The 27,929-nt window shown below is 44.8% G+C and overlaps 1 protein-coding gene across 8 annotated transcripts; it reads right to left on the minus strand.

The window, feature by feature from the left end:
* ZNF384 (zinc finger protein 384) lies at window positions 1-27,929 on the minus strand. 8 transcript variants are annotated; one of them, XM_026860914.1, is made up of 10 exons: window positions 26,515-27,929; window positions 25,396-25,585; window positions 22,681-22,747; window positions 22,287-22,527; window positions 21,623-21,953; window positions 9,951-10,175; window positions 9,114-9,296; window positions 8,230-8,308; window positions 6,881-7,039; window positions 1-6,722 (listed from the first exon to the last, which is right to left on the minus strand). In XM_026860914.1, exons 2-10 carry the CDS (start codon window positions 25,446-25,448, stop codon window positions 6,447-6,449), a joined length of 1,614 nt encoding a protein of 537 aa, XP_026716715.1. In that variant the 5' UTR covers window positions 25,449-25,585; window positions 26,515-27,929; the 3' UTR covers window positions 1-6,446. The 8 variants fall into 8 exon arrangements, with proteins under 8 accessions (XP_026716715.1, XP_026716734.1, XP_026716724.1 ...); XM_026860933.1 differs by lacking the exon at window positions 25,396-25,585; XM_026860923.1 differs by lacking the exon at window positions 25,396-25,585 and having other exon boundaries at window positions 22,681-22,751.

A 27,929-nucleotide genomic window follows, 5' to 3' on the forward strand; every position in this document is an offset into this window, starting at 1 on the left:
CATTACATAGACACTACATGAAATCGAAATGTTTGTTGGACCAAGTTACTACATCTCTCTAGTACTTTGGTGTTCTACTATACAGAAACAAGAAACCATGCACACAAATGTAATCTGTTGTACCTGAAATGACGACTGAACAGGTACCTATCTTGTAGTTAAGGAAGTGTACAGAGCAATTTCATTCTATGTTCTGAAACTGCACTAGTAAACTTGGGCAGCTTTCAGGTACATTACCTGCAAAATATTAGAAGAAAATCCTAAACATGATATATATCCTTTAGTTGATATAAAGATGATAAAATAATCAATAAAAATATAGAAGACAGGCAGAATCTCATAATTATATTCCATATTAGGAAGAAAGTTGGATGATGTAGACAAATCTGTGAAGCAATGAAATATTACCTATTGCCAATGAGATTTAGGAAGATGTTTAGTTCTACCCATTAAATAAAATATCCTAAAAGTTGCATAGCTAGAAACTGACAATCAATAATTTTAAAAGAACTACCTGGCAAACAGATGGAAGCAATGGGCTTTCTTTTCCAAACAACTTCAGAGCTCTGAATATGTTCCAGAAGACCAGCAAATACTTTTACTTAAATGGGATCATCCAGGTTGCTGTAAGCCAGTTAACCTAACACTGATTTGGCAGAATCACAGTGTCATTGATAGGGGCTGCACTCAGCTAAGAGAAGAAACATAATGCTAATTGTTTAAATTTAAAGAAAAAGATCTCATTAAAAGAACTACATGTCCTTTTATGGCAATGTAAGTTTGGTGGCTCAAGATAACCATCTAGGTCTAATGTAGCAAGACTTCTCACTGAACACTGACACAGCCTGGTCATTCATAAAGAAGAAAGGCAGGCAAAAGAGAAGTACTACGTGATGGAGCCAAGCCTTATTGTGAGACACCTAAATCAGCTCAATTTAATTTAGCTGTTTGGAAAGATGATACAGATCATGGTCTGTAATTCATTACAAAAGAAAAGAAGACTTCCTAGAGCAGAAGACTTTAATGTCCTGAACAAAGGCATAACAAGACCCTATGGATTAAAAAAAAAAAAAGTAGTAAAATAGAATGGCAGTTTTAATGGCAATGATAAACAACAAAAACGTCTAATAAGGGACACGGTTGATTAACCACAAGATTTTAAATTATGAAAGTCTTAAATCTTTCTTGAAGATTTAACTGAATTATAGACCAGCAATACTATCATTAGTCACAGCTGAGATTCAGTTACTGTTTGTGGGTGACTTTTCTAAATGATTTCCAGCCTACATGATGTTTCTTTTTAAAGAAACAATAATTTGCAAAATCCAGCTAAGAACAGACAACCAATTCAGTAAGGGACAAGAAGAAAAAGTGCTACCGCCTTGCAGCAAAGATACAAGATGCAACCTAATACAGAACTCCATAGTCTTCTTGGGTACAGACATACAGAAACAAATAGACTGGCATCACAAAGAAAATGCAGGGTCACAGAATTCAGGGAGCTGATTAAGAAGGACCATGGGATCATGTTACAGAATCTTCCACTCTTGTGAGTGGGAGTTAAATAACTGAACCACTGTTGGCCTGACTGCACAAAGCTGAAAAGCTGCACACTGTGGAATCTGAGGCTTCATCTCAACAAGGAAGAATTTTGTATAGATGTTACATTTTGCATCCCACAGGTAGCAACTATACTTTTAAAACCACCTGAAGCAATTTGAGTACATTAAACAGTCTTAGGAATCCAAAGAGGAAGACCTAATCCAAACTCAAGTAAGTGACAACAGTAAGGAGTAAGGTATCTTGAATTATTTCTACACCAGCAACAGGACTCTGAGTAAACAGAGAAGTAAAATTCTCACTGATGAGAAAAAAAAAAAAAAGAGACTTGGAATAAAGTGGCATCTCTGAAACTCGATGAGAAATTCCCTTAGTGAAAAATCATTAGTTTCTTCCTGGACAAGAGTAAAAGCTATAGGTGTAGCAGCAAACTGCACAAACACAAACAGTAATACCTTTGAAATAACTGGCAATACAGGAATTGTACAGCCTTAAATACATATGGATGCCCATGCTAGGTAGCAGTTTCCAAGAAGGGAAAAGATAGCAGACATTAGAAAACAACACATCAAACCAGGGGCTAGAAAGGCGATTTCAAGCACCTTTAACACATCAAATGAAAAACCACTGCAGGGAATTTTAACTTGTGAGCCATTCCCTGAGGAATTCAACCAGTTGGCAAAAAATCCAACTTTTAAAACTGTAGCTTTTTTACTACGAGACACGGCACCCAAAACAAGTCTATGTTTCAGACTTCAAGGTGATACATACAAGACAAGATAATAACCTGAGTGAAACTGGCAATTTTGTCCTGTTCATAGGGAATATGGACAAGCAGAGGAGAGCCACAAGCAATAATAAATGTGTGCTGAGTCTGTGCTAATTTTCAAGGTGAGCAAAACTATAAACTGAGTTGTCTGTGAGAAAAAAGAAATAAGACAGAAAAAAGTGAATGAACTCTTCTGTAAGAAAAATTTATTATGTGGCCAAAAAAGCCCTAATTCCACAACCAAGAACAAGGAAAACTTTTGGTAAAAGCTCATCCTGGGTTCAGTGAGAAAGTCTGTGACCAGGAAGAAACAATTTTAAAAAACCAAACCTAAAACATAACACACAGAAAAGAGGAAGGCTAGACAGCAACCGACATAAATTAGACATAAAATAGAGAACACCATTAAGGAAAGCTTTGTGGCTAGCAAACCTACTGGCAATAGGAAAGGGATTTTGGATCTTTCATTCCTTTCTTTAGATAAAAAAAATAACCAAAGAAATCTTACTAATAGTACTGATCCATGCTAGATAAAAATGGTGAAAATGCTAGAGACACAGAACAGGGTAAATAAGTCAACAAATACTTCCAATTCCATATTCAGAAAGAAAATGGATGTGGCAATCATATGAAAACAGCAACCTCTATCCAGTACCTTAGTATCAAAGTAGGAGATTAGACAACATCTACCTGGGATGTATATTTTTAAGTCAGCAAAGAAACAGGAGTCCTAAAAGAGTTCACTAACAAGCTCTCTAGCCCACTGATTCTGATTTTAATTAAACTTGGGATAATAGAGAAATACCTTAAGACATCCATGAAAGTATTCCCAAAAGGCAAATGAAATGACTCAATGTCAAAATTATGAAAAAGCTGTTGAGATGAAGAATGAATGAAAAATAAAACCTATATCCCAAAGATTTTATGAAATGCAGATTTTGTAGAAAAAAGGAAAAGAAAACCCCCAAACACTGATTTCATTTTTAGATGACATCATTATACATTTGGTTTAACAAAGGGGACTGCATAGGTGCAACATACTTAATTTTTTTGTAAGGCATTGACCTAGCACCGTAAGTCAAAAAGTTTTACTGTACATGATCACATACTAAGAGGATTAAGAAATGCCTAGCCTGCAAGTCTCAAAAAGAAGCTAATAAAAAGTTGCACTGAATGATGCTTTTCAAGTTAGTGTAGGTCAGATGCAATATAGCATTTTCAACCTGGATCTGAAAGTAAAAAACAACAACTGATACAGTTTGTGGGTGACAAAACTGGGAAAGTGGCAAGCAACCTGGTGCATCAGTAAGCCAGGTCCATTCACACAAACTGGACTTAGACACAGCCTCACGTTAAGTATCTAAGAATTAAGAACTCAGATCATACCTTTAGAAAGGGGGAAATGCTATCATGGAAGGCCGAGGCTTCAGATGATGATCTAGGGGTCACACCAGACAAGCAGCTAACATAAGCTCCTGTATAATGCTGCGAGAAAAAGGCGAATGCTATCCTCTGCAGACTTAAGGCAAAGGGCAGGGGGACCTTGTCCATGGCACTGGGGCTTGAACACTCAATTCCAAAGGGAATTTTTTCACAAGGTACTAAAAAATCTGACAAGATGTAGAAATAAAAAGAGTAATTCATGGGCTGGAGAAAATCCCTTACAGAGGAATATTTAAGAGGTTCCATCTATTTAGCTTGTCAAAAAGTGGATTGAGAAGTGACATTACAGAGTTTAAATACCAGTCCAGGAGAAAAAGCCCCACTGTGCTCTAAGGCTCTCTGAATCGGTGGGATGGACATATCCAGACTAGCAACTGGAAGTCAAAGCCAAGCTGATCTAAAGGAGAAATTGGGCTTAAGTATTTAAACAGTGAGAACTCAAAGCCCTTGTAACAGGCTACCAACAGAAGGGATTCTCTCTGTCCCAGTGCCTCAGAAACAAGCCAATGCATTTTGTCAACACCTACTTCAAATACACATTAGTTCTTGGGGCTCAAATACAGGATAAATGGGTGAAATGTCACCTGTGAAATGCAGGAGTCAAACCAGACAGCTGCTTCTAGCCTAACCTATGGATCTACAAAACACTCCAACCATTTGCAGCCAACCCTGGTGACTAAACGCAAAGGAAAAGGTTTCTGCCACAGGCTCCACCAGTGTAGAGCACAGAGGGCAGAACTCCTTGCTTTCCCCCTTCGTGAATTGCAAGGCTGCCCCGAGGCAGGGATGTGCTACCTTCATGTCTGCCCGCACAGCCACTCAGGACTCCCAGTGGCAAGATGCTCGTGCAGTAGTCTGGGGCAGGGGGTAGGAACACACATCACAGGGGCACGGTGCTCACAGCAGCACCTTCAAGGAGCCTTTTACACCAATTTATTTCTATACAAGGTGGTTTAAAAAAAAAAAAAAAAGCCCCTATTTGTTGTTCATACAGAAGTCTGGGATTCTATAGGCTTTGAGTGGGTGATTGATTTTAAATCCCAACAATACGTGCTTTTTCCCTTGCCTTCTCATTCTTTTCTGAGTCAGCCTCCATGATCCAAAGAAACTAACAAGTGACACACAAGACTAGCAGTCATGTGGACCAATAAAAAAAAAAAAAAAAAGGAGGGGGGAAAGGAGAATTGAAGACGAAGAGAAAGGGAAAAACAAACGAAGATTGAAAATAAAAATTCGCCAGGATAATGCGTTTTATAAACACAGAGATAGAAACAGTTACAGCAAGGACAGAGCGGGCCAGGGGTAGGGAATAGATATTTATATATATATATATATATATAAATTCAAGGGGCCTTCAGTTTATTCTTGTTGGCTCCCCCTTCTCATTAGATTGGTCTCTCTGTGGGGATCTTCATCCCCTTCTCTCCACTGTCCACCTTTTGGGGATTCTCTCCCATGACCAGGGTCCAGAAGAGGCCACCATTGCCATATGAGTCCAGCCCGTCTTGGCAAGAGGGATCCTGGGAGAGCACTCTGCCGGGAGGTGAGCAGGAGAAGCTAGCCTTTCCCTGCCTTCTGCCAGCTCCTTGAAAAGACTGGTCTATTCCTCCTCCTCCTTCCCTTTGGGAAAACGGGGGCAGGACAGGCATGTGAGAGTCAGAACTGCTGTTGTTCCGCCTTTCGGGAAAGGGAGTAGAAAGAAGGGTGATGATTATTTTGGCAGTCTCTTACCCTCCCTCCAGTTGCTTTTTGGTTTGCTGTTGATGCCTGCAGGCTTTTCTGAGGAGAGGGGGGGTGGGTGGGAAGCAGGAGGGAGAGGAGGAGGAGTACAAGCTGCTAGGACATCATCTGCAACAGGCAGGAAGAGCAATGAGCAGGAACCCACATTCCTACAGGGCCTTGGCCATCGTGCTGCTCAGACAGCTGGGACAGAGAGGCAGCAGCCAGTTCAGACAGACTCCTCTCTATCGCTCTCCACCAGGGGAGGAGAAAGAGTGCAATACTCCACAGCCCTTGGGCAGTGCAGGCACCTGTCCAGCCCAGAGAACATGCCTCACCTCTCCCCCCTCACCAGTCTCACCTTCCACCGGGGAGAAGGTTTCTCCCATCCAGTCCCTGGGGCAGGACAAGCTACCCCTCCTCCCTTTCACAAGCAGGAGGGACAGGAATGGATATTTCTCTCTTAGACACTCAAGGAAATCCTCAAAGAACCCCATCCAGCTGTGAACCCTGCCACATTCTTCTGTGGCCTGCTGAAAGCATGTGTCCGAGCCCCTGTACATACAAGGACCGTCTCTCCATCCCATCCACCATGCATGTCTCAACACGCACCCCCCCCTTCATACGCATCCTACAGTGAGAGAGAAGGCAAAATGGGGGCCTTTCTTTGGGTTTGAAAGGAGGGGCTCTTGCATGAGGAAGCGATCCCAGCACAGGAAAGGGGCTCTTGCACAAGGAAGCATCCTCCTACCAGGCAGGCTGTTGCACAGAAGGAGCACCCCCTTGAGACAGGCTGTTGTTCAAGGGGCTGCCATGAACAGGGTTACACGGCCAGAAGAGGCTGTTGCAGGAGGAGAGGCCAGAGACTGTTGCACGAGGAGGGCCGCTGCACAAGCAGTGCCCCTGGGCGCAGGCTATGCACAAGAGGCTTTCTGCTCCCTGGGTTGAGGTCTCTCTAGGAGCTGGAGAGGTGCTCCACTTGGATGGCGCTGGTGCTGACAGTGAGGCAGATGTCCTTGTGATGCTCTGAAGTCTTGTAAGGAGTCAGGTCAAAGGAGCACTGGGGGGGAGGGTTGGGTTGGTTAGTGTCTCCAGAAGGACCCCCTGCTGCCCCCCCACCCTGCGGCTGGAAGTGCTGCTGCTGCTGAGAGGCCTGGGCTTGTGCCTGAACCACCTGCTGCTGGGGGTCAGGGATGTTGTGTTTCCGCATGTGCTTCATCAGGTACGTCTCCTGCAACAGGAAGAATGGTGTCAGAGGAGAGACATCCGCAAAAGCCAAAGCCAGTGGGGAGAGACATGACAGCTCAGGGGGCTGCTCCCGTTAAGATCTGGAGGAGCTACTCCCTGGGAAGTGTGTCTGTCTCTGCTAACCCCCAGGGCAGCACTCACCGAAGTGTAGGCCCGGCTGCAGATGGAGCAGGTGTAGACCTTGGCGTGTTTCACTGTGTGTGTAGCCAGGTGTACCTCCAACGAGGCAGCATCCGTGTATGCACGGTGGCAGTTGTGGCACTTGAAAGGTTTGTCTTTGTTATGCTGCCGTCTGTGGGACTGGGAGGTGGTAGCAGGATGGAGGAACAGAAAACAAGCGCAGGGAAGGAAGTAAGGATTAGTACTAAAAGAGGCTTTACCTCCAACACCCGCTTCCAGACAGGTCACAAGCTCCCTTGGACCCCCCACCCCACCTGCTGTGGGAGATATGCCTGGCTCCAGCCCATCACATCTTTCCCACAGATACCCTCTTTTTTCTCAAGCATACTAGGCATTTGAAAAGTGCAGTCTCCTAACTCCCCATGACACCCATCTTCTCAGTCTCCACACAACTCTTTCTCAGTCTTTTCCTTTTCTTTCCTCTTCTGCCTCCCTAGACATTTGCTCCCCCTGCATCTGTCACTGCCCTTCAGGGCAGGATCTGCTTTAGCTACTAACAGGCATTTACAGCTCTTTGCCTTTTGGCACACCCTGCAGCTCACAGAATCATCTCGGTTGGAAAAGACCTTGAAGATCATCCAGTACCACCATTAACCTCACACTGACCGTTCCCAACTCCACCAGATCCCTCAGCACTGGGTCAACCCGACTCTTCAACCCCTCCAGGGATGGGGACTCCCCCCCTGCCCTGAGCAGCCCATTCCAACACCCAACAACCCCTTCTGCAAAGAAATACTTCTGAAGAGCCAGTCTGACCCTGCCCTGGCGCAGCTTGAGGCCATTCCCTCTTGTCCTGGCGCTGGTTCCTTGGCTCAAGAGGCTCATCCCCCCTCTCTGCACCCTCGTTTCAGGGAGTTGTAGAGGGCAACGAGGTCTTCCCCCAGCCTCCTCCAGACTAAAACCCCCCAGTTCCCTCAGTTCCCCAGTTCCTCTCCTCCGGGATACTGCAACAGGACACACCACCTCTGCTTCCCTAAATCCCTAAACTTATGCCCTCCATTTCATTGTAAAACAAACAAAACCTCTTGCTCCAGCTAAGAGTACCTTTACTGAGGCCTCACCACTTTCAAGTCAAGTTTACAATTTTACAAGATATGGCTATTTATGTGACTTCTTCGTGTCACTAGTACCACAAAAGCCAGGAATCTCTCCCCCGCCCAGGGCTTCAACAGCTTTTCCGTATTCTTTCACTTTCCTCCCAGCTGCACCAGTTTCTCCATCTCCTCCACCAATGGCAAGGAGCCTCTCCTCTCACTTGACAGCTGCCCTCACCACCTCCACTGGTGAGCAGGACAAGCTCAGCCCCTTACCTGCAGGTTGGAAAGCTGGGTGAAAGCCTTTTCACACCCAGGGTGAGCACATTTGTAGGGTCGGTCCCCGGTGTGGATGCTGTCGAGGAGGAAGAGCACAAATGGGAGGCAGTGAGCAGGCAGGCTGGGATCAAATCTCACAGCTGCTCAGGAGAGCAGGGAAGGGGGATGATATTATCTCTGTATGTTGTTCTATCTGGACAGAAAGAGCTCTGCCCAGCTCCTGTGTCCAGCTAGAAGCTAGACAAGATAGGTAGTCAAGTAGATTTGAGAGTGACTAGGACTGAGGAGCAAGAGCTTGTGAATGCCTGGCCAGCTTGTCAGGTGGGCCACCTGAAAATGGGTTGGGAAGGGGTCTGGAGGTCCAGGCTCCCTGCTTCACGCCCAGGAGTCCCACATGACCAAGAGGAGTCTGTTCTCTTGCTTCCACAGTACCAAAAAAGCAGCTCTGTTCCTTCTCAGGATAGACACTCCAACACTCATCCCTTTGCATTATCAGGCTGAGATCACCTACAGCATTTTATCTGTCCCTGTCCCCCTGCAATGCCAGGAGAAGCTTCCACACGCTCAGTCCAACCCCCATGGTGCCAGGCTGGGATCCCCTACGGCCAATGCCTCTCTCTATCGCTCTCTCTCTCTGTGCCCCCCACGGTGCAAGACCAAGGATCCCCAGGGACAGCACGTGCCCACCTCAGCCCTGACGTGGTCAGTGTCTCCTGCGCAGCCTCCACTCCGTCCACTCTGGTTGGGGTCACCTCCTTCCGAGGGTGCAGCCGGCCGCGTTCCCCGCCCGCCCCCCGCATGCTTGGCGCGCGTGCTCCACAGGTGCATGCCGGCAGCGCGGGGGGGCCAGGGCCAGGCCCCCAGCCTCCTCTGGCCCTTACCGTGTGTGCTGCTGCAGGTGGGAGAGCTGGCGGAAGGCCTTCTGGCAGTAGCGGCAGGTGTAGGGCTTGGCCCCCGAGTGGATGCGGAGGTGCTGGGCCAGGTAGGATGTGTTGGCGAAGCTCTTGGAGCAGTGAGGACACTTGTGCGGCTTGACAATCGCTGTGTGGAGCTTGGAGTGGATCCTGCCGAAGAGGAGGAGGAGCAGCAGCAGTTGGACATGACCGCCATCTGGCTAGTGCTGATGGAATGAGGGCACAAAGGGGGTGGGACAGCACCACTATCTGCTACACGGAGGAACTCCAAACACGGCACGAGCTCTCTCTGTCTCAAACCGTGCTCCCCTTGGATTCAAGAGACCATGGTCTGTCCGCACCGGGGGAGGATCCAGAGAGAGGAACTATAGAGTTTGGACTGAGGGGCATTGGCAGAGCTGTGTGTGGGAAGCCTATGGCTGAAATAGCAGGGGGGCTGCAAGCCTGGACTGAGACGTTTGGCAGAACTACGCTGGGGTGACAGGGAACAGTCCTCCTGTTACACCCGCTCTACTCTCACTCTGACACAACCAGCCCTACCTCCTGTCAGAAAGCATCACTCCATTGCAGATGCCCCTTAGGGTGAGCAGTGCTAACCTCTGTGCACACCCAGCCCCTCACAGCAAGCGACAAGTCTCATGTGTCGGATACCGCTGCTGCTGGTTTATTGTGTACAAGACCTGACCAGCCTGCAGAAAACAGCGAGGTCTCCCCAGGCAGTCGCCCACTGAGGGTGCTCACAGCATGCTGGGATGAGACGGCAACATGCAGTGTGGAGGGCCCCCAGCCTTCTCTGGCCCTTACCGTGTGTGCTGCTGCAGGTGGGAGAGCTGGCGGAAGGCCTTCTGGCAGTAGCTGCACGTGTAGGGCTTGGCCCCTGAGTGGATGCGAATGTGCTGGGCCAGGTAGGAGCTGTTGGCGAAGCTCTTGGAGCAGTGAGGACACTTGTGTGGCTTTGTCTCCGTATGGGACTTGGAGTGGATCTGCATCTCCGACTTGGAGTAGAAGGTCAGCGAACACATCCGGCACCTGGGACCGGGGCGAGGGGAAGAGACAGCGTCACACGGGGGCAAGCCCCAATACGTATCAACTCTAACTGGATGGGGTCTTCCACACTGAGTGAAGAAAGGACTTTTTCTCACTAGGTGGCTCTGGGGAGGCTTCACCTGGGGACACTGTGCTCAGCTGCAAGTACTCCAGTCCCAGGGGGACAAACTTAAGCTAGGAACTGGCAGAAGAGACCAAACGGTAACTTGCAGCCAGACAAGTAAGGATCTTGGAAGAATCAAAGAGGTTAATTTATTAGGCTTAAAAGGGAGACAGGGCAGCGCTTCAGAAGTTTTCCAAACGCAATCTGAAGGGGACAGGCATAATAATTCCCAGACAAAAACCACTTTGTTCATCTATAATTTATTTCAGTCAAAAAACGGTTGGAAAACCTGGAAATCCCAGGTTAAAGTTCATCTTCATAATAAAAGTTAATTCCATGTACTGCACAGTCTGCAAAAGCAGGTATGACCAAACCCACTTAACTCTGCTCCCATTTTCAGAGAAGATACTCGAGTATTTAGAATACAAAATGCTGAGAATAACAACAGTGCTGCTTTCCTAGCAGTTCTCACACAGGTACTCTGGATATCAAATATGGTATTTCATTGGTCTAATGGGTTTTCATCATTTCAACCTTACTGATGTGATGCAAAATGTTTTGTCTAGGAGTTTGGATCCATCTGTTCCCATAATGATCAGAAACGTATTTGGTAACACACAGACTCTTTGAAGAGGAAGAAGCAGTTGGCATCTATCTACTATGGATGCTGCTGTTAAAAATGTTCCTCCATCATGACACCAGGCTGTTAAGAGAAGCTTGCACTGTTTTACAATTCAAGATGGTAAAAGCTTTTGTGGTTGATAATTTGACAGAGAGATAGAAGCTGTATCCAACTTACTGGACTTTTTTTTTTTTTTTTTCAAATGTGTGCCAACCAAGGGGCAGAGTTAAGGTTTCTTTGAACTTAGTTTTTCCATTTGCAGACTTTTCAATTAAGCAAGACAAAATTGAACCTGAACTTGGAACTTCCAGGGTCATATTTGAGAGAAAAAATGCCACCCAGAAGAAGTCTGGCTAACCAGAATTCAACCTTCAAATCAGGTTGACTTATGTTTTTGTCTGGGAATTTCCTCACATTTTACAAGTGTTTACAAAACTGCTCAGTGACACAAGTCTCTACAGGTATTACAAGCCACAGAGAGTTGATCCTGCTCTTCCCCATACCCATCTCCTCCCAGGAGGATACTTCATTACATCTACTATTGTGACTATTTATGTTGGAGCCACAAGCTTTATGAAGTGTGCAGTCTGATTAGCATATGTAATGTGGACAATATTTATTCAGCACCTACCTTAACCTCCACAGGCCCTTCCAAGCCACAGCTTGATTTTAAGCCCTTTACTTGGAAGCCATGCCTCCCTAGCACTCTACCACGCATCTGCTGTAACACTTTTTCCTCTCCATCACTGCTCTTTTGCATTCATTATCATCTCTAATAGTTGTTTCCATGTTTCCTACCTTCATCTTTCTCTTAATCCACTTTAATTGCAAACCCTAACAGAAAATGCAAGCTAAATACATCCTTATATAAATCCCCCCTCACACACACACACACCCCCCAATCCCTTCTGGAATCAACAAACAGAAGCAATTTGGCTGTTTATCCCTAGGTCTATTAGAGATGCGAGGAATAAAAAGGAACATCAGAATCATCTTTTTAAAAAAGTAGCTCTTGGTTTATAAACCCAACTACCTCCAAACATTTGTGCAGTCTGTTCCAGACTTTCCAAAATGTTTAAAGCTAGGCATATGTATTTTGCAGTCATCAAGTCATACTTACAGGATGAGGACTGCATCCTTGAAAGCAGCAACGCTAGAAAGAACTTTGAGGAGAATACTGAACTCAAAAATACCTCTGAGTCGGCAAGTCCAGTTTCCTGCTAATGCAAGCAATTACAGCATAATCCCATGCATGACTTATCAAGCTACTTCTCAGTAGATGCTTACTTCCATTACTCTCAATTGAACTCTGTTCCACAATATCAGTCCTCTGATAAGGAACCATTCAATTGAGAACAAGCTCCCAGTGCAATGCTGTGCTAATATGGCTAACCAAACCAAAGGGGAATAGCAGGTATCATTTTTGTAAACAGGAATGGTGCGACTATTCTTGCAACAGCACATCTAATTCTGAAGCCCATGTAGTCAACAATTATTGAGAAACTCAGACAAGTTCATCAAACTTAAAGAATGATGGCATGTGGAAAATTGGCTTTGCAGTAAAGATTCCCTGAGCCCAGTCTACCTAGGTTTGCAGAAAAGCTTAGAAGATAGCTTGGTCAATACCCATATAAATCTGTGTAGGGAGAAAGATATCAATTACTAGGGGCTTGTTTTATGAGCAAAGAAAGTTATAATGAGAAGCAATAATTGACAGTACAAGTTGAAAAATCCAAGAGGAAATAGGATCTTTCCAATCATGAGAATAATGCATCTCTGAAACAATGCTTGGAGGATGTAGTATGGTCTCAAATCACTTGGCTCCTACAATCAATATTTTGAGAATCCAGCTACCTTTCTGAGAGAAATTTCTTTCCAAAAGTTTGGTTCTAACTTAAATACAATGCTGGGCTCTAACCTCTTCTGTGCTGTACAGGTGACTATATATTTTAAACAGCCTATTCTGTTCTGAAAAATTCATGAGCTTTACTATGTCATCAAGTCTAAGTAGCCCCATGCATTAAATCTGTAGTGCCATAAAGCCATCTACTTGGTTTTCCATAAGTAAAGAATGCACAGAAGTTATTTGCTTTGTCAGGTATCTCCTTCAGGTCAGAAATTCCCTAAAATAAACTTTAATGAAGAGAAACAGACTGAACGTCCCTTTTCCATTTTCGAAATAAAATTGTGAAGAAGGTATCTCAAAACCTCCCTGGCACTTGCATAAAAATGGAAGATAAATCTGACTGTTAGCAAAAACATCCCCCTCTCCACTCCCCAACCCCTCTTGTCTGAATTTAGCAGCCATAGACATTCCAGTATTGTTTTTCAAACAACATTTAAAAAGAAAGTCTTGCAAGGACTCATTTTCCAATCATCTAATTAGCATCAGCCCTGAGAGAGCAAGAATGTTATATAGCATTAACAAATTCATGAGCCTTAGGAGTTAAAAACACCCCTGGAATATAGCAGAAAGCTGCATTTCAGAGAGTTTTGTTTTGTGTGGTATCAGGCATTTTCAAGGGAACAAATGATCCATTTAATGAAGGGCTTTGCATTCTGCCTCAGACAACATCAAATATTAAAGGGGAAGATGCAATCAGCCCTCTAGTGGGCAAATACGGATCCAAAAAATGTTAAATCTATATGGATAATAAGAACACTGCATCTGACACCAGCAGCGTTTCAGTATTGTACTTCAGTGAAACTCTCCTGGCTGGGGAGAGGAAAAGTTGGGAGTGCTCCTTGCTAAGCATAACAAAATGCTATATGGAATAATTGATTTTTTCCCCCTCTGTTTAATATCAATTTTTAATCTTTTCTCCCCACTGTGCTTCTAAACTACCACCACTGTCATTGTCTTCTTTCTGAGAGCAAGTAACAGAAATGACTGCAGCATTCCCATTGACAGTGTGACACAACTTCCCTACAGCTGCTTGTTATGGCTCTGCAAATTTAGACAGCCTAGGAGAACATATTCTTAGTAACACAGAGGTTCATATAAATAGTTAATTTAGTATCCAGCCATATGCCAGAGATCAGAAGTAACCCTTTCCAATGTTTATAATCCTTTCTTTTTATAGGGAATCTGCAGGGAAATAAAGTGAGACATTCAGAGAATGTTCATGTTAGACAGAAACACCCTCAAAAAAAAAATCATGAAATGCCAGTAAAAGGTGGATGTACAATTCTAATTCTGCTCCCATATGAAAGTCATCACGATGAGTCATAAACAAAATGATGCTTATAGCGACTAAACTACAACTCTGTGGCACACAGGGCCATTTTTTTTCCACTTTTCATCGAATGTTCCACCTCATTCATCAGATGCTGTTATGAGATAAAATACCATCTGAAATACCAGCTCATAGTAAAATTTGCCTAATGTGGATTAACAGCATTTTTCAATCAAGTGCTTAATTAATCATTATCACAGTTGTGAAAACTATATAAGCTTTCACATGGCTTTGAGAATTCAAATTCCTAGTATCTACTGAGATTAGTCTTAGAAGTTAATTGAGTCCTTGCTCCTTCTGTTAGGCTACAAATCCAAGTTAGATCACAAGTTTAAAAAAAAAAATCATCAAATCAGGAAGGTCTGAAGTTAAACTAGATGGTAAGAGTAAGTTTAGGCTGTCAGTCAGCAGTTCATTTAGCAAGGAAAGAAATGTACTGCCTTTGCAATGCAGAGTTAATGAAGTAACTAATGCAACCAGAGCATAATAATGGATGCACAATTCGTGATAAATGCTAATTTAACCCTTGCATGCCCTGATATTTTTTTAAAAATCTGAAGTTAAACATTGTCTTGCTAATATTTTGTAAGAGGCAAGGGAAAGTAGACAGAACTAACATCCAAGACACACAGCTCAAAAACTCTGGTAAGACTTAAATAAAACCAGCGAGTATGAAGATGCCAAATGAAAGCATATGAATTGTACCTCTGCTTTCACACTTCTACACCCAGCATCAACTCCTATTCAAAAGTTAACTAATATTACTCTTCCATTTACCAATTTACACTACCGGCATGTATACTCTTATATCTATCAGCTACGCTCAGAGAACTTAGTCAGCTTGTTTCCACAGTCCTTCAGTCACTCAGTGGCTTGATAAGGCATACTCTCCTGGCAAGGTAGCAAGTTTTTAAATGCTCTCGCCAATATAGCACTCTTCCAGTTCTCAGATTTGAGGGCATTCCTACATTTTGTCCATTCTTCCAAATGATCTTACAAATACCAGACCCAGAATTGTGGTATTTCATCATGCTTCACAAGTTGCCTGTCTTCTTTTAATGCCTCCAGCATTTATGCTTTCAATAGTTGGTTTTGCCCTGTTCTGTCACAGCCTCGCACTGGGAGCTCACATGATGTCACTTTAGTTCCCAAAAGTCTTTTTCGCAGTCATTGCTTTCCAGGATACTGTTTCCTCATATTCCTTACCTACAGATCAAAGACATTCAATAGTATCCAACAGGACACTTCTGTCTGATACTGTTTTCCACTATGCCCAAACACCTAGGCCTCAATCCCTGACTGCTGAAGGAGTCACACAGTATTACCCAAAAGGCTGAGCCCAAAAGGCTGAGTTAAACACTGTGCCATTATTAAAATAAATTTTGCTTGAATAGTTTCAATTTAACAACTACATAAAGTTTCGCTGTTAAGTTTGGATTTTTGTAGCTATCCACCAGCATTTCTTCTATCTGTAAGTTATCAGCCATGACTTTCTGCGGACCTCCAAATCATTGAACATCAGGCCTAAGACTTTGTCTACCATTTTTTTAATCACCATTAGCACAGAAGACCAACAAACCAATAAAACACAGCAAGGTATTTCCTAGCATAGCGATAACATGCGAAAGCTAAAATTAAAAGACTACAAAAGGCACATGAGAAAGCGTTAGCAAATTTGGAAACACCAAAATTAAGGTCATCTATGTCACCGTAATTTGGCTCTGAAATGCAGGTGCATTCTGATACAGTCTTATTGACTGTTTCCACAAAACTGCATCCTTATTATGTTGCACAGATACTTAACAAGCAAGTGTTCAGGTTTTTTTCATCACCACTCTGTGTACAGCCTCAAGCCTCATCGACCACATGCAATTCCAACCTCATGAAGCAGAATCACTCATCTGTTGTACCCACCACAGAAGTATCAGTGCTCCATAAGCACTCATCTATTCCCACAGTGTCCCTGCTTTAATTTTTCTAAGGAAAGGGAGTGACAAAAGACAGAGGAGTGAAACACATTGGAGACAGACATGCCTGCTAATTCCAAGTGGCCAAACTGATACCTGTGACCGCTTTTTTTCCTTTAAAGGAAAATTCATATTACATATATTCAAATCATAGCTCCTATAGATTTCTACTCTACAGCTATGAGATGCAATGCTTCCACAAAGCAAAACAGAGTCTGACATGTAACAGAGGACTATTCAATGATACTTGAGAGGAGATTACAGTTTTGGGAACACCAAATGTTAATTATTTCAGGATAACTGTGGCCATTTTTAGCCTGCGGCAAATGCAAATCCACTGAAGACTAGACCTAACTCATATTTTCACACTCGTCAAGGCAAGATTATCTGCAGGCCACATGGCTGTAGGATACCATAGTAAATCTGTTGCAGAGGGAAGCATAACCTAGAGTTCTTCAGACTAGCAGTCAAATGACTTCCTCAAAACATCCTTTACAATTCTGTAATCCCTTGTCAATTTTTTTTTTTTTTTTAAATAAAACATTAAGGTTCTCTGAGTAAACATGCAGGACTCCAGTGGGTCGTGATGTACACAGTAACTACAATCACATAATCAAGGATGGTATCAAAGTGCATTGACTCAACAGGGCCAAATTAAGGTGTGATCAGATAAGACCTTCAACAGAATAGTTTCAAAGTTCTCTCTTCCCAGTTGAAACTGTAACTGCCCCCCTCATTCCCTTGCACACACTCATTCCATTGACATGCAAGTAACATGTGCTAAAATGAAAACTCATGACTGCAGAACCTTAACTGTGAATTCCTTCTGCTTGGCACTATGATGAACTTAGAGTGTGCACATGCACACACACAGAGTTACAATCTCAGCAGAAGGGAGAGAACTTATAATAATGCAAGTTTTTACCTTATTATATCCTGAAGCATGTGGTCAGTCTTAATTCTGACATTTTATAACCTCCAAGCACAGTGTTCACATACAAAGCAAAGCTTATGTGTATGAACTGTGTGTGTATACATGGATATGCATGTGCACCTGTCTTCCTTAAGAGTTTTAAGTTCATAAGCCAATTTCAACCAAACCTGGAAAAGGGGTAAGGATCTTAAAGTCACCACAACTTTCATAAAAATATGCAGCTGGGGAAAGATGAGAGACCCTCTTGGAGGCCCCTGTTGAGGGAAAGGCTAGTAAGCTCACCCTTGATTAGACATCAGAGAATCCACACAGGAGAGAGCCGCTGGAAACCAGGCTTCATTAGTTCCGCTGCTCACGGAACGACTTGTTAAAAAAAGCAAACAGAAATTCCAATATGTGGCATCACACTGACACCCATGTTGGTCATCAGCAATCTTAAGATCCACTGCACAGACCTCTGCCACTGCAGCTAGGATGATAAATGACAGCAACGGTAGTTTGTCACCTCTTTCTCGCCTTAGAGGGGGGGTGAGGTTCTTTGCCAGAGGAGGTCACATTCTTGAGCTGACATAAGAGACATGGCGAAATTTAGAAATACTGGCTTTAATATTTCTAGGCTTTGGAGGGAATGTGGTCAAACTTTCTGCCTGACTTCTCAAACATAATTCCCCCTTTGCCCTCAGCCTTCTAGGCTGTTGCAATCCCCTCTCTCCCACACCAAGACCCAAGCCCAAGCTCTTTACCCACACCCCCCAGACTCTTCATCCTCTGCTTGCAGTGGCTCTTACATATTTCACTCCCTCAACTACCTAACATTTCTCTCCTCTCCCTGCACTTCTATTTGTCCACATCCCATGCTCTTGTCCCCATCAGTTCTGCTAAATCCAGGCATCTTCTCATTTTCCAGCCCCTAGCATATCTGGTTCTTTCTCCCTTCCCCCCTCAGTCTTGGCCCTTCATAGCTTATCTCTGTGCCATCTCTCCCTTGCAAATAGGCTTCCTATCACACTCTCTACTACATTCCCCATTTTGTATCTGCTTCTTTCTGATTGCCATCTCTGCTCTACCAAGCTTCTAGACCTCCTGGACACCATCAGCTCCAGGCCCTGCCCATATCTCTTTCTTGTCCCTACTACATTTGAACCAAGCAGTTTCTTCTCACAATGTGCCTTTGTACCCACCAGAGTGGAGAGTTTCCTCTCAACACTGGGCACAGAAGACTCCCTTCTGAAGCAGAAGGAGGAGCAGTTGTGACTGAAGGAAAAGCACGCTTGGCCCTTCAGCCATAGTCTAGATGGTTATCGGTGCAGATGGAGTGCACGTGTAGTCCAGCCTCATACAGAAAATGAGAGGTTAGAGTGTATCTCTCTTGTGGAGACAGACCGCCTAGTCAGTGCCTGGAGTCACGCAAGGCTCAAGAAACACTGAAGAGGATATAACCTTTGCATATTTTAACTACCAAACTGTAAAGCATCCCAGAGCACGCTTAAGAGATTTTTTTCCCAAGCCTACAACTTGGCCAAATTTGATCATGTTTTCACAGAAGTATGTGGCTTACAAAAGCCATAGCCACCGGATTTCAAATCTATTCAAAACCATGGGAAGTTCACCAAACACCAATGCTAAATCCAGTACAGGGCAGAAAAAAAAAAAAAAAAGGCTTAAAATGGGACACGTCTGAGAACACACCCATCTGCTGTATTCAAACCACTGGCTCCCCTTGTGTACCTAATTTTCTCACTAAAGGGGGCCTCCATCCAGATACTTCCCCTTCTACAGCTCAACTCTGTTTCTTGCTAAGCCTTCTGTACGCTTTTGCACACTGAATTAATCTCAGAAGCTTCCTATGTCCCTCAGCTGCTTATTCTTCCCCCCCCCCCCCCCCATGTTTCACAGGACTGGGTTAGATGCTGTCCCCTGCAGGTGCAAGAATTCTAATAGCATGAAGCAAAGCACCAAGGACTATGCCAGACTAATCCTACGGCTAAGTGTCCAAGATCTGCAAGCACCACCATCATTAGCAAAAGCCTCATACCTCTTCCTACAAAGAAAAGCCTAGTCACAAAGATTCTGGCACTATTTTCACAGCAGACTACTAATTTGCTTCTAGAGATGATACAGCAGCAAAACAGCTGGAGCAGGAATCTCTACATTCAATAAAGAATAGGATGAGCTGCAATAAGTCTATCACCTTTGTGCTCCAATTCATTCCAAGTCTGCTTTGCTGTGCTGTCCATTCAAGACCTTACTCCATCTTCACAAACACACTAAGAGTCAGGAATTATGGCAATTAGCTGCCTGCCCAGGCACTCAGGACAAGAGAGCTCACAGAGCCCAAAGAAAATTAAAACAAAACAAAACAAAATTTGACAAAATAATACCAGGCTTTGGGAATTGTTTGTTGTTTTTTTTTTTAAATTTTGAAGAAAAATTTTAAATTAGATTTAAAAAAAAATTGTCACATTGATCAGTATAGTACAATTCCTTCCAGGTATCTGATTAGATTGTCCTCAGTGCATCATCCTGAGAATGAGTGAAATCATACAAATGTAGACATATGAATACCACAAGCAACTCCTCTTTCAGCCTGAGAATGGAGCAAGAGAAGATGAACCTCACCCACAGTCCTAATTTAGCTAGTATATGTCTGCATACTGTAGTAATGGGAACTACCCAAACCATCCTCTAGAATACAGAATGAACCCAGGAGTTCTCAAAGTTTTTAACTTCCCAGTCTGTTCATAGGTATATTATGGAGAAACAAAGGTTTTCTCTCCCACAACTCCAAGAGAAGACAGCATTTTCCTTTGTTTTCACAACAATCATTTTTAGCTCCAAACTTGCACATAGGAAGCATCAGCCAAAGAGGTGATCCCAAGGAGAGCAGAAGTACTCTTTGGTGATCTTCAGTAAATCCCAATTTAGCCATCTTGCACCTTACACTGCTCAGAGGAAGGCCTGCTTGGGATGGGGGCTGAAGAAGAGGCAAAGGCACTGCACTCGGACTAAACATGAAGACAGGAAATCTTCCTGATTACATGTTCCTACATATAAACTCATTCGTTTTTCTCCCTGCGAAGTCTTCTTCATGAGCTGTTACACAGACTATGCGTGTTCATAAAGTTTCTGCTGAGTCACTCCACCTGGTCTTGGGCATTTTTTTCCAAACTTACAAGTAAACAAGGAGCTATAATTAAAGCCTTGGTTCAGCTTTAATTCTAGCATTCACTGCCAATTGTGTCCCCTGTAAATACATATTTAACAACCTAATTAGCAACCCAGACTGTAAGCAGCTTGAGTAGTGTGGAATTGTGGCTAAGGCCCAAAATAAATGGTGGGATTACAAATAGCAAGCTACCTAACACTCCCACCCCTCTGCACCATACGCTGATTATATTTTCAAAGTGGAAGAACTGGGACATTGGGTAAGAGAATAAAAAGGCTGATCCAGGCTCTGGTTTTGTAACCATTTAACCGTATGGATTTAAAAATGTAAACATTTTAACAAATGCTTAGTTAAAAATGAAACAGTGCCTGGGGTGGATGCACTGATTCTGTGTGTTCATATTGACTTAATTCCAGAAACATAACTAAATCTGTACAAAAAGAAAAAAAGAGGGTCTAGGATGGTAATCATGGGCACATAGTAGGAAAGTGAGAAGATCTAGGGATCATCTATTTGTTTCCACCTGGCTGCTACTACTTTGCCTCTTACTGACCTTAATCAATAGTCAGTGCCTCAGAACCTACTGCTTAATCACCCCTACATGCTCCTGCTTCTTAACTAAGACAGACCACCACATTTCCTCCCTAGCCCTTGCCTGCTCTGTCCGGTTCCCACCTTCTCTAAAACACCCACACTCCTTAACCTCTGGTTTAAGTATTTCCTCCTAGCTAATCTCTCCCTTTCTGACCACTTGCTTGTAAACTCAAGCCACATCCCTCCAAGCTCAGAAACCCAACCTCAGGGCTCAGAACTCTCCCCCCCTCTTATCTGATACCCCTAGGGCTCAGAAACACCCTTATACCTAATTCGGAAATGCACCTTTTTTTATATTTTGTTGGGAATGCTGAAATAGGAGGAGATCACCAGGGGCAACGCAAACAGGAGCAAACACTATCACCACAGTTCACTTCCTGCTCTGTGTGCCTCCAGTTTGCAGTCTTTACACTGGACAGACTGGAGTCCTAATTCAGGAGCACCCAGGTAACACGAGGGCTCTCAGAGCTGCATTTTGCTGTACACCAGCCATACTACCTGGCTGTGGCATCAAGGATACAGTTTTTCCTCCATAATATCCTGGTCATTAACTATCCTGTAACACTAACATCTGTATATTTGGGAAATCAAGGCTGTCTCCACTAAGAAGGAGATCCTTAGTTTTGGGTCAACCCACCAGATTGCAAACACTCTTGACTAGAGAGAAAACTCTTTCTGCAGCTGGAAGATTCTCTACTCAGGGACTCTACGGGGAAAAGGCAGAGATGTCTTCTTCCCCACATGACCCTCTGAAGGGTTAAATACACCCCCATCCCCATGCAGTCAAGGTTTAACCCCACTCCCCACCTGTATGTCTTGCCATCCTTGTGCTGGTCCTCATCATCCTCGTTTGACAGCACAAAGGGGTCGCTCATCTCCGGCAGCCCCGACTCCTGCAATCGTTTCTTCTTCCGGCCCCGGGGTGGTTTGGGGGCAACTCCCCCACCCCCGCCACCCCCACCACCTTCGGAGAGGGTGGTTGTCCCTTTCTTCGACAGGTCAGGAACCACCTGGAGGGCTGCCTGGGAGCCAGGGGGGAGCGCAGAGACAATCATGGGAGCTGAGATGGGAAAGGTTTGGGCAGAGGCGGCTGTGGTCACCAGGGAACCTGATGGGGAAGTTATCACCAGACCAGGACCTGCAAACAAAGAAAGATGGAGGAAGTCAGTTATTACATCTCTGGTTACACCCAACCTCCTTATCCCACAGAAGCTTTATACACCTACTTTTGCCCACAATGCAAACAGAAGAGCACCTTACCCTCCCCAACACGTTCCCAGTCTCCACTGCTGGAAGTCAAACTTCCCCGAAGGGGTGAATGTGTGGAGTGCCTAGAGATTCACAATGAAACCACGCCAAGGCAGTCCATACCATCTGGAAGGCTAGGAATAACCTACAGCCCAAAAAGGATTCTCTAGGACACCCTGTCCCCCCAACCCAGTGGGTGGCTGAAGTTTCTGGAGTTCCCTACCTGCTGTCATGAGCCCAGCAGACTGCACTGGTACCACGGTGATGTTCTGAGTCACAGGGGCTTGGCTGTGTGGTGTCAGCTGCTCCGGCTTGGTGTCTGAGTCCATGGAGATCCCAGTGGGTAGGGCCACAGAGGTGGGTACTGTCAGCAAGGCAGGGTAGTGGGGGGGGGCCAGGCTGCAGCCCTTCTCCGTGGGCAGTAGCTGCTCCTTCATCTTGTTAATAAACATGGTGTTCTCAATCTAAACCGTGTGGGAAGAACGGCCTTTAGAATACCCTGCTACAGCTTCTCCCAGCAGTTGGCTGAGCAAGGAATGCAACAGAAACACTTATCATGCAAGAACTTCTAAAAGGAAGCAAGACCAGAGTAATAGGTTGGAAGACAAAGATCTTACCTGTCCCGAGACGGTGGGCACTGCTGGCCAGAAGTACGGGGAGGAGTTGAAATGAGATTCTTCCATCCTAGCTGGGCACAGGGGGGAAGAGGAAGGGGGAAGGGAAGAGGAATGGAGGAGAAGGAAGACAGACAGACAGACACACACACAAAAAGAACATTAAACCCAAAGAGACTCCAACATGGAACTGACTCAGTCTAACACTGCGACAGTTCCTTAATCTCCCCTGTCTTACTCAAGCAACTTCTCCCCACTTTTGAGCTATCTGCTCAAATCCAAAAATTATTTTCAGGGGAAAAAGGCAGCTGCTATTCCCACAGGCTTGGGTCCATCTCAAGTGCCTCCTGCCCAACAGTCCTCCATGCAAATAAAGGATTGAATACAAACCCAGAACACCTCCAAAATTCCCCAATTACCATCCACCCAAGTATGTGGCATAAATTACAAAATCTGTGCATCTGCAACCAGGCAAATACAGCGGAAAACCCATTTGCACTGTTACAGTGTGACCCCACAAGCAGTGAAAATTCTGGACCTTGCCTGTCCCTCCACCCCAGCTCAACACTAAGGACCCAGATGCAGCAAGGGGACATTAGCATTATGTTACACAGGAAGAAGGACAGGCAGAAAGAGGGAAACAGACTTGCCCAAGATAACACACAGCCACAGCAGACCAAGAAGTCAAACTTAAGGCTCCTAACTTCCTGCTGCCCACTGCTCTGCCCACCCCAGCCCAAACCTCAAAAGAAACCCGGAAATATCACTCAATATTCCTGAGAGACAAGATCCTCTGCTCTCATCCAATGAGACCAGGCAGTAGGAAAATAACCTGACTACCCTGCTCCTGAGATACCCTGTTTCCAAGTGAGATCATGACACAGCTCCCTATTGCCCATTTCATTCCCATCTTTGTGACAAGATTCTGTACGACTCTGTCCCCAGCCAAGTGCCCACTGCTTTTTCTCAACACTCCATGCAGTCAGAGGACCAGTTAGACACCAAAAGATAGCCCTCTGAAGACAGAGGCATAATCTCTTTAGGAACACCTGGCTGAAGAAGTCCTTTCCCTTCTAATTCTTGCATTCCTCTGTGTAATAACATCAGCAGACAAACTTTGTTACACTTGTGAAAATGCTACCCAAAACCTTAAGACATTAACAAAATACTATTTCCTGAAGCAGAAGATACACCTATTCCTGAAAAACTACAGCAAAACTGGCAGGTAAAATACATGTGATAAAAACTATGTTCAGAGAACATCTGGCAGAGCAAGCTGCTTCAGCAAAGCAAGCACTGTAGGTTTCTCATGCAGCTATCTGCAAATTGTCCCACTCCTATTTTTGTTACGATGTGGCAGTAGTCTAATTAACAAGTAAATATTGTTTCTTAAGGGCCTATCTCAATCATCAGATAAGCTGAGGAGCATGCCCTGAGTAGCATGAAACACTTTCCAGAAACATATTAGGGCAGAATAAATACATGTGGAATTGCTTCGTGCGAGCCAAAATGCAAAGACAGTTTTTCCTCTATGTAGAGAAGCAGTATTTAAATGAATCAAATTACCTGATAATTTTGTTTTTATGAATTGTTCACGCAACAGCCAAGCCACGTATTCCTGCCTCACACACTCACTACAAATCAACCAATAAACACACTTAAGGATGAATTATTTACCTTGCATCAGTGGCATGCAGTCAGACAGCTAGTTGCCTGACTGAATTACTGTGGATTTACATTGCTGTGATTCAATCAGAATCTGATGGAGCAAGACTCTTACCTTCCTTCCTCTGCGTTCTTTTCTGAGCGAAATTAATTATTAAGTACACTGCCCACAGCAAGGCTCTAAGTTTGTAACCTTAATTACATTACTTTTTTCTTCCACAGGATGGGCACACATGAAGAGATAACACATTCTTGGCAACTGGACACCACCTGAATCAAGAGGGGTTTTTAGGGGGTTTGGTTTGTTTGTGTTTGTTTTTAAAATAAGTAAACCCTTATTTGCTTAGCTTCCACATCAAAAACATCAAAGTGAACCTGATTCCATAAAAACATGAAGTCTCATCAGATGCATTTTCCAAATAAACTTTGTAATGGTCCAAGACTCCCTTGGCTTCAACTACAAACTTCAGGAGTTAAACAGAAGGATGCCAGTTTAAACAAAAATCTCACAACAGCTTTCTTATTTAAAAAGGAATGAAAGGCAACTCCATTTCCAGACTCTAAAATCCAGACTAGCACAGGCCACAGCACTCACTGGCTGCCTGTCCCCATCTAGTCCTACACCAGAACTTCAGAGAGCACCTAACTTTTGTTTGCTCAATTTACAAAGTGCACAAGTCAAAATAAGGCTCTCATTGATTCTCAAAAGATGACTACACTGTTTTAATTACTCTTCAAATCCACCTCCCCATCCACAAAACTTCACACTTGGGCAGACATCAGGCCTCAAAACTTTTGGCTTGAAAGGCTGAAGTGTGATGAAGTTATAAGAATACGGAGGAAAAGGAGAAATGGTGTAAGAGTTGAAGCTTTCATGCAATCTCACTAGCAAGCCAGTCTTCCAAAGGGAGAAAACAAAGGTAAGATTCCTCCACCAAACTACTGCCCTAAGACCCCCAGCTGTCCCTCCCCTATCCCACTTTCAGGCTAAAGGGTATTTTGAAAACATGCACCCCTATTCGCAGTCCCCACTTTAACACTGCTTACACTTACTTTACCAGAACTCTGCACGTAACCCTTCCAATTGCTCTATAACTACCAGACATGGGCTGGAGCTTCAACCCTGTACCACAGCATGTTCCCACTGCAGTGCCTTCATCATCCCAGCTTCCACAAACAGGCCAGAGATGGGACCTTCTTCCTATTCACCAGTCTAGTATCAGACAGATGTCAACGTACCCTCCTGATATAAACCAAAAACACCTTCTATGTACAGACCACAAATGTACATACACCAAATAAACAACCAAGTGAACCAGCGAACTCACAAGGGACAAGGAATCTGGAGTTTAGATCTCAGAGTACTTCACAGAATCACATACTTAACGTGCTGGGCTTATACTTCTTTGCAGGTCATCACTTTAATCATAAACAGACAGATAAAAGCACGTGCATGTACACGGTGAGGTAGAGGCTGTGTTTCTGGAAGGCACAATCAAGGTTGGATACGCAGGTATTTAGAGGTTGAACTTTTAATATGTTTTTCTTTATTCTCCAGATACCTAGCTTTTATTTTCTATTTGGTGGAGTTTTCAGTTGACAAAAGGCCCCGAATACGACACTCGGGTGTGATTTACAATGTCGTTTTATGTCTGCCCCAGACCTTTTGCTCAATAACACGGAGCTTGTAGGCTTAATTGCTGCAAAATACTAAGGATGCTGAAGGCCATGCAGGCCGTTAGGTCAAATGTAAAAATGCTTCCACAAAGCTCAAAAGCACCAAAAAGTACAAGCGCCACTACATCTTTAGAACAAGCACATCTGGATGCACATCAGGAATACCCCAAACATGCCGGACAAAGTCCTGAATCCCAAACCCACACACCAGAGCTAGAACAACTTTGGTGCCGTTTCCCGACATGTGTGTAGCCTCCACCCCAACCGACCGAGGTTTGGCCGGAACAGGTGCCTGGCAAGGGATATACCCTGCACCTCAGCGCCTTCCAGGCGGTCAATCCCCTCTCTCGCACCCTGAAGCTTAAGGGGCTTCGAGCCCCCAACGCCGCGACCTGCGGCCCATCCCACCCCATCCCGATTCCCCACAGCGCGGCCCGGAGGGAGCCCCCGAAGCGAGGGGCGGGGGTCACTCACGCAGCTCCAGGAGCTCCTTACCCCTCTCACTCTCCCTCCTCTTGCATTTCTCCTCCTTCCAGAGCCGTCTCTGCAAACAAACCGCCAGGGTTACGGGGCCGCCCGGGGCCCTGCATGACAGCGGGCGCCTCGGTGCGGCTGCCCGCCGACCTGGTGCGCCCCGGGGCCCAGCAGCAGAGGGGCCCGGCTGGAGCCTGTCTGGTGGAAGCGTGGGAGGGGGTTGCTGGGGCGGCTCGGGCTGGATGGGGCAGCTTAATTGTTACAGATGGGTTGACCCAAAGGATCATAGCCACCACCTGGGACAGTCCCTGCCTGCCCCTTCCTGTGTGCTGGCTATTGGGCTTCCCCGCCCAAACACGCTAACTCAACAGAGCAGACTTGTGGTGAGATGTTTTTCTGCTAGGTCGGTAAACTGGACCATCTCAGTCACACAAGTCCTGTTAGAAAACAGGAGAGTGAGGCCAGGCATGGAGAGGAACAGGATTAACTCTCCTGGAGTCCACAGTTACAAGCCAGTGGCTCAATATAACCATGCCCAGCTACTAATTTTTTAATTTATAACTGTTCATGACCTCAGAGGGGGCTGCAACTCACCCTTGTTCTCACTCATTAGAATTCCATTTTCCAGATTCAACCCACCCAAGTTTTGGCTGGCAGTTTCCCCCTGTCTCCCATGTGCTGGCACTACCTGGCGTGTTGCTGTGCAGCCTGAGTTACTGTGCTCGAAGCAGCAGGCAGTCCCTTGAGCCTTGGTGATGGTGCAGGAGAAGGCATGAGGCTGTTCCTGGAGAAGACACGAAGGCACTGCATGAGATCACTAAGCCAGGCTGGCTGATCGCCCCCACCCCAAATTGGAGACACCCTGTAAGATCACCAAGCCAAGCTGGCTGTTGCAGCTCTGCCCTGCCTTACACTCCAATTTTGGTGGAAAGAGACCTTTAGATATCATCTACTTCATTCCACCACTGGCTAAGTTCGGCACTGAGCCCATTTCCCATTTCAGGTTAGCTTTTACCTTCCTCACCTGTGGTATTGCTCACTGGGCTGTGCCATTTCAGTGCTCTAACTTGGGAGAAATCTTTTTTTTTAATTGTTGCAATGAGTTTTCTGCCAGCTTGGCATGCTGGAACAGCTTCTCAGAGCCAGCATGAGTAACAGGGTGGGACCAGGGAGAGCATGACTGTAGCAGCCAGTGGTTAGATTGGCCCGGGCGATCGTGAAACCGCAACATCCGGAGCGGTGGGCAAAGGGAAATCTCCTGGCAGTTGAGAGGCAGGTGGCTGGAGCCGCAGTGCCCGCCTGTCCCCAGAAGGTGCTGGGGTATTGGTCATCCCAGGCAGCACAAAACTTCCTCCTGAGAGGAGCCAGGATTAGCTCTGCGTTTTTCAGTAGGAGTCACATGAAGGCAATTGTTGATTTATTTAAATAAAAGGAGT

Source organism: Athene cunicularia, assembly GCF_003259725.1.
Source record: "Athene cunicularia isolate RWA chromosome 1 unlocalized genomic scaffold, athCun1 chr1_part1, whole genome shotgun sequence".
Classification (NCBI taxonomy): domain Eukaryota; kingdom Metazoa; phylum Chordata; class Aves; order Strigiformes; family Strigidae; genus Athene; species Athene cunicularia.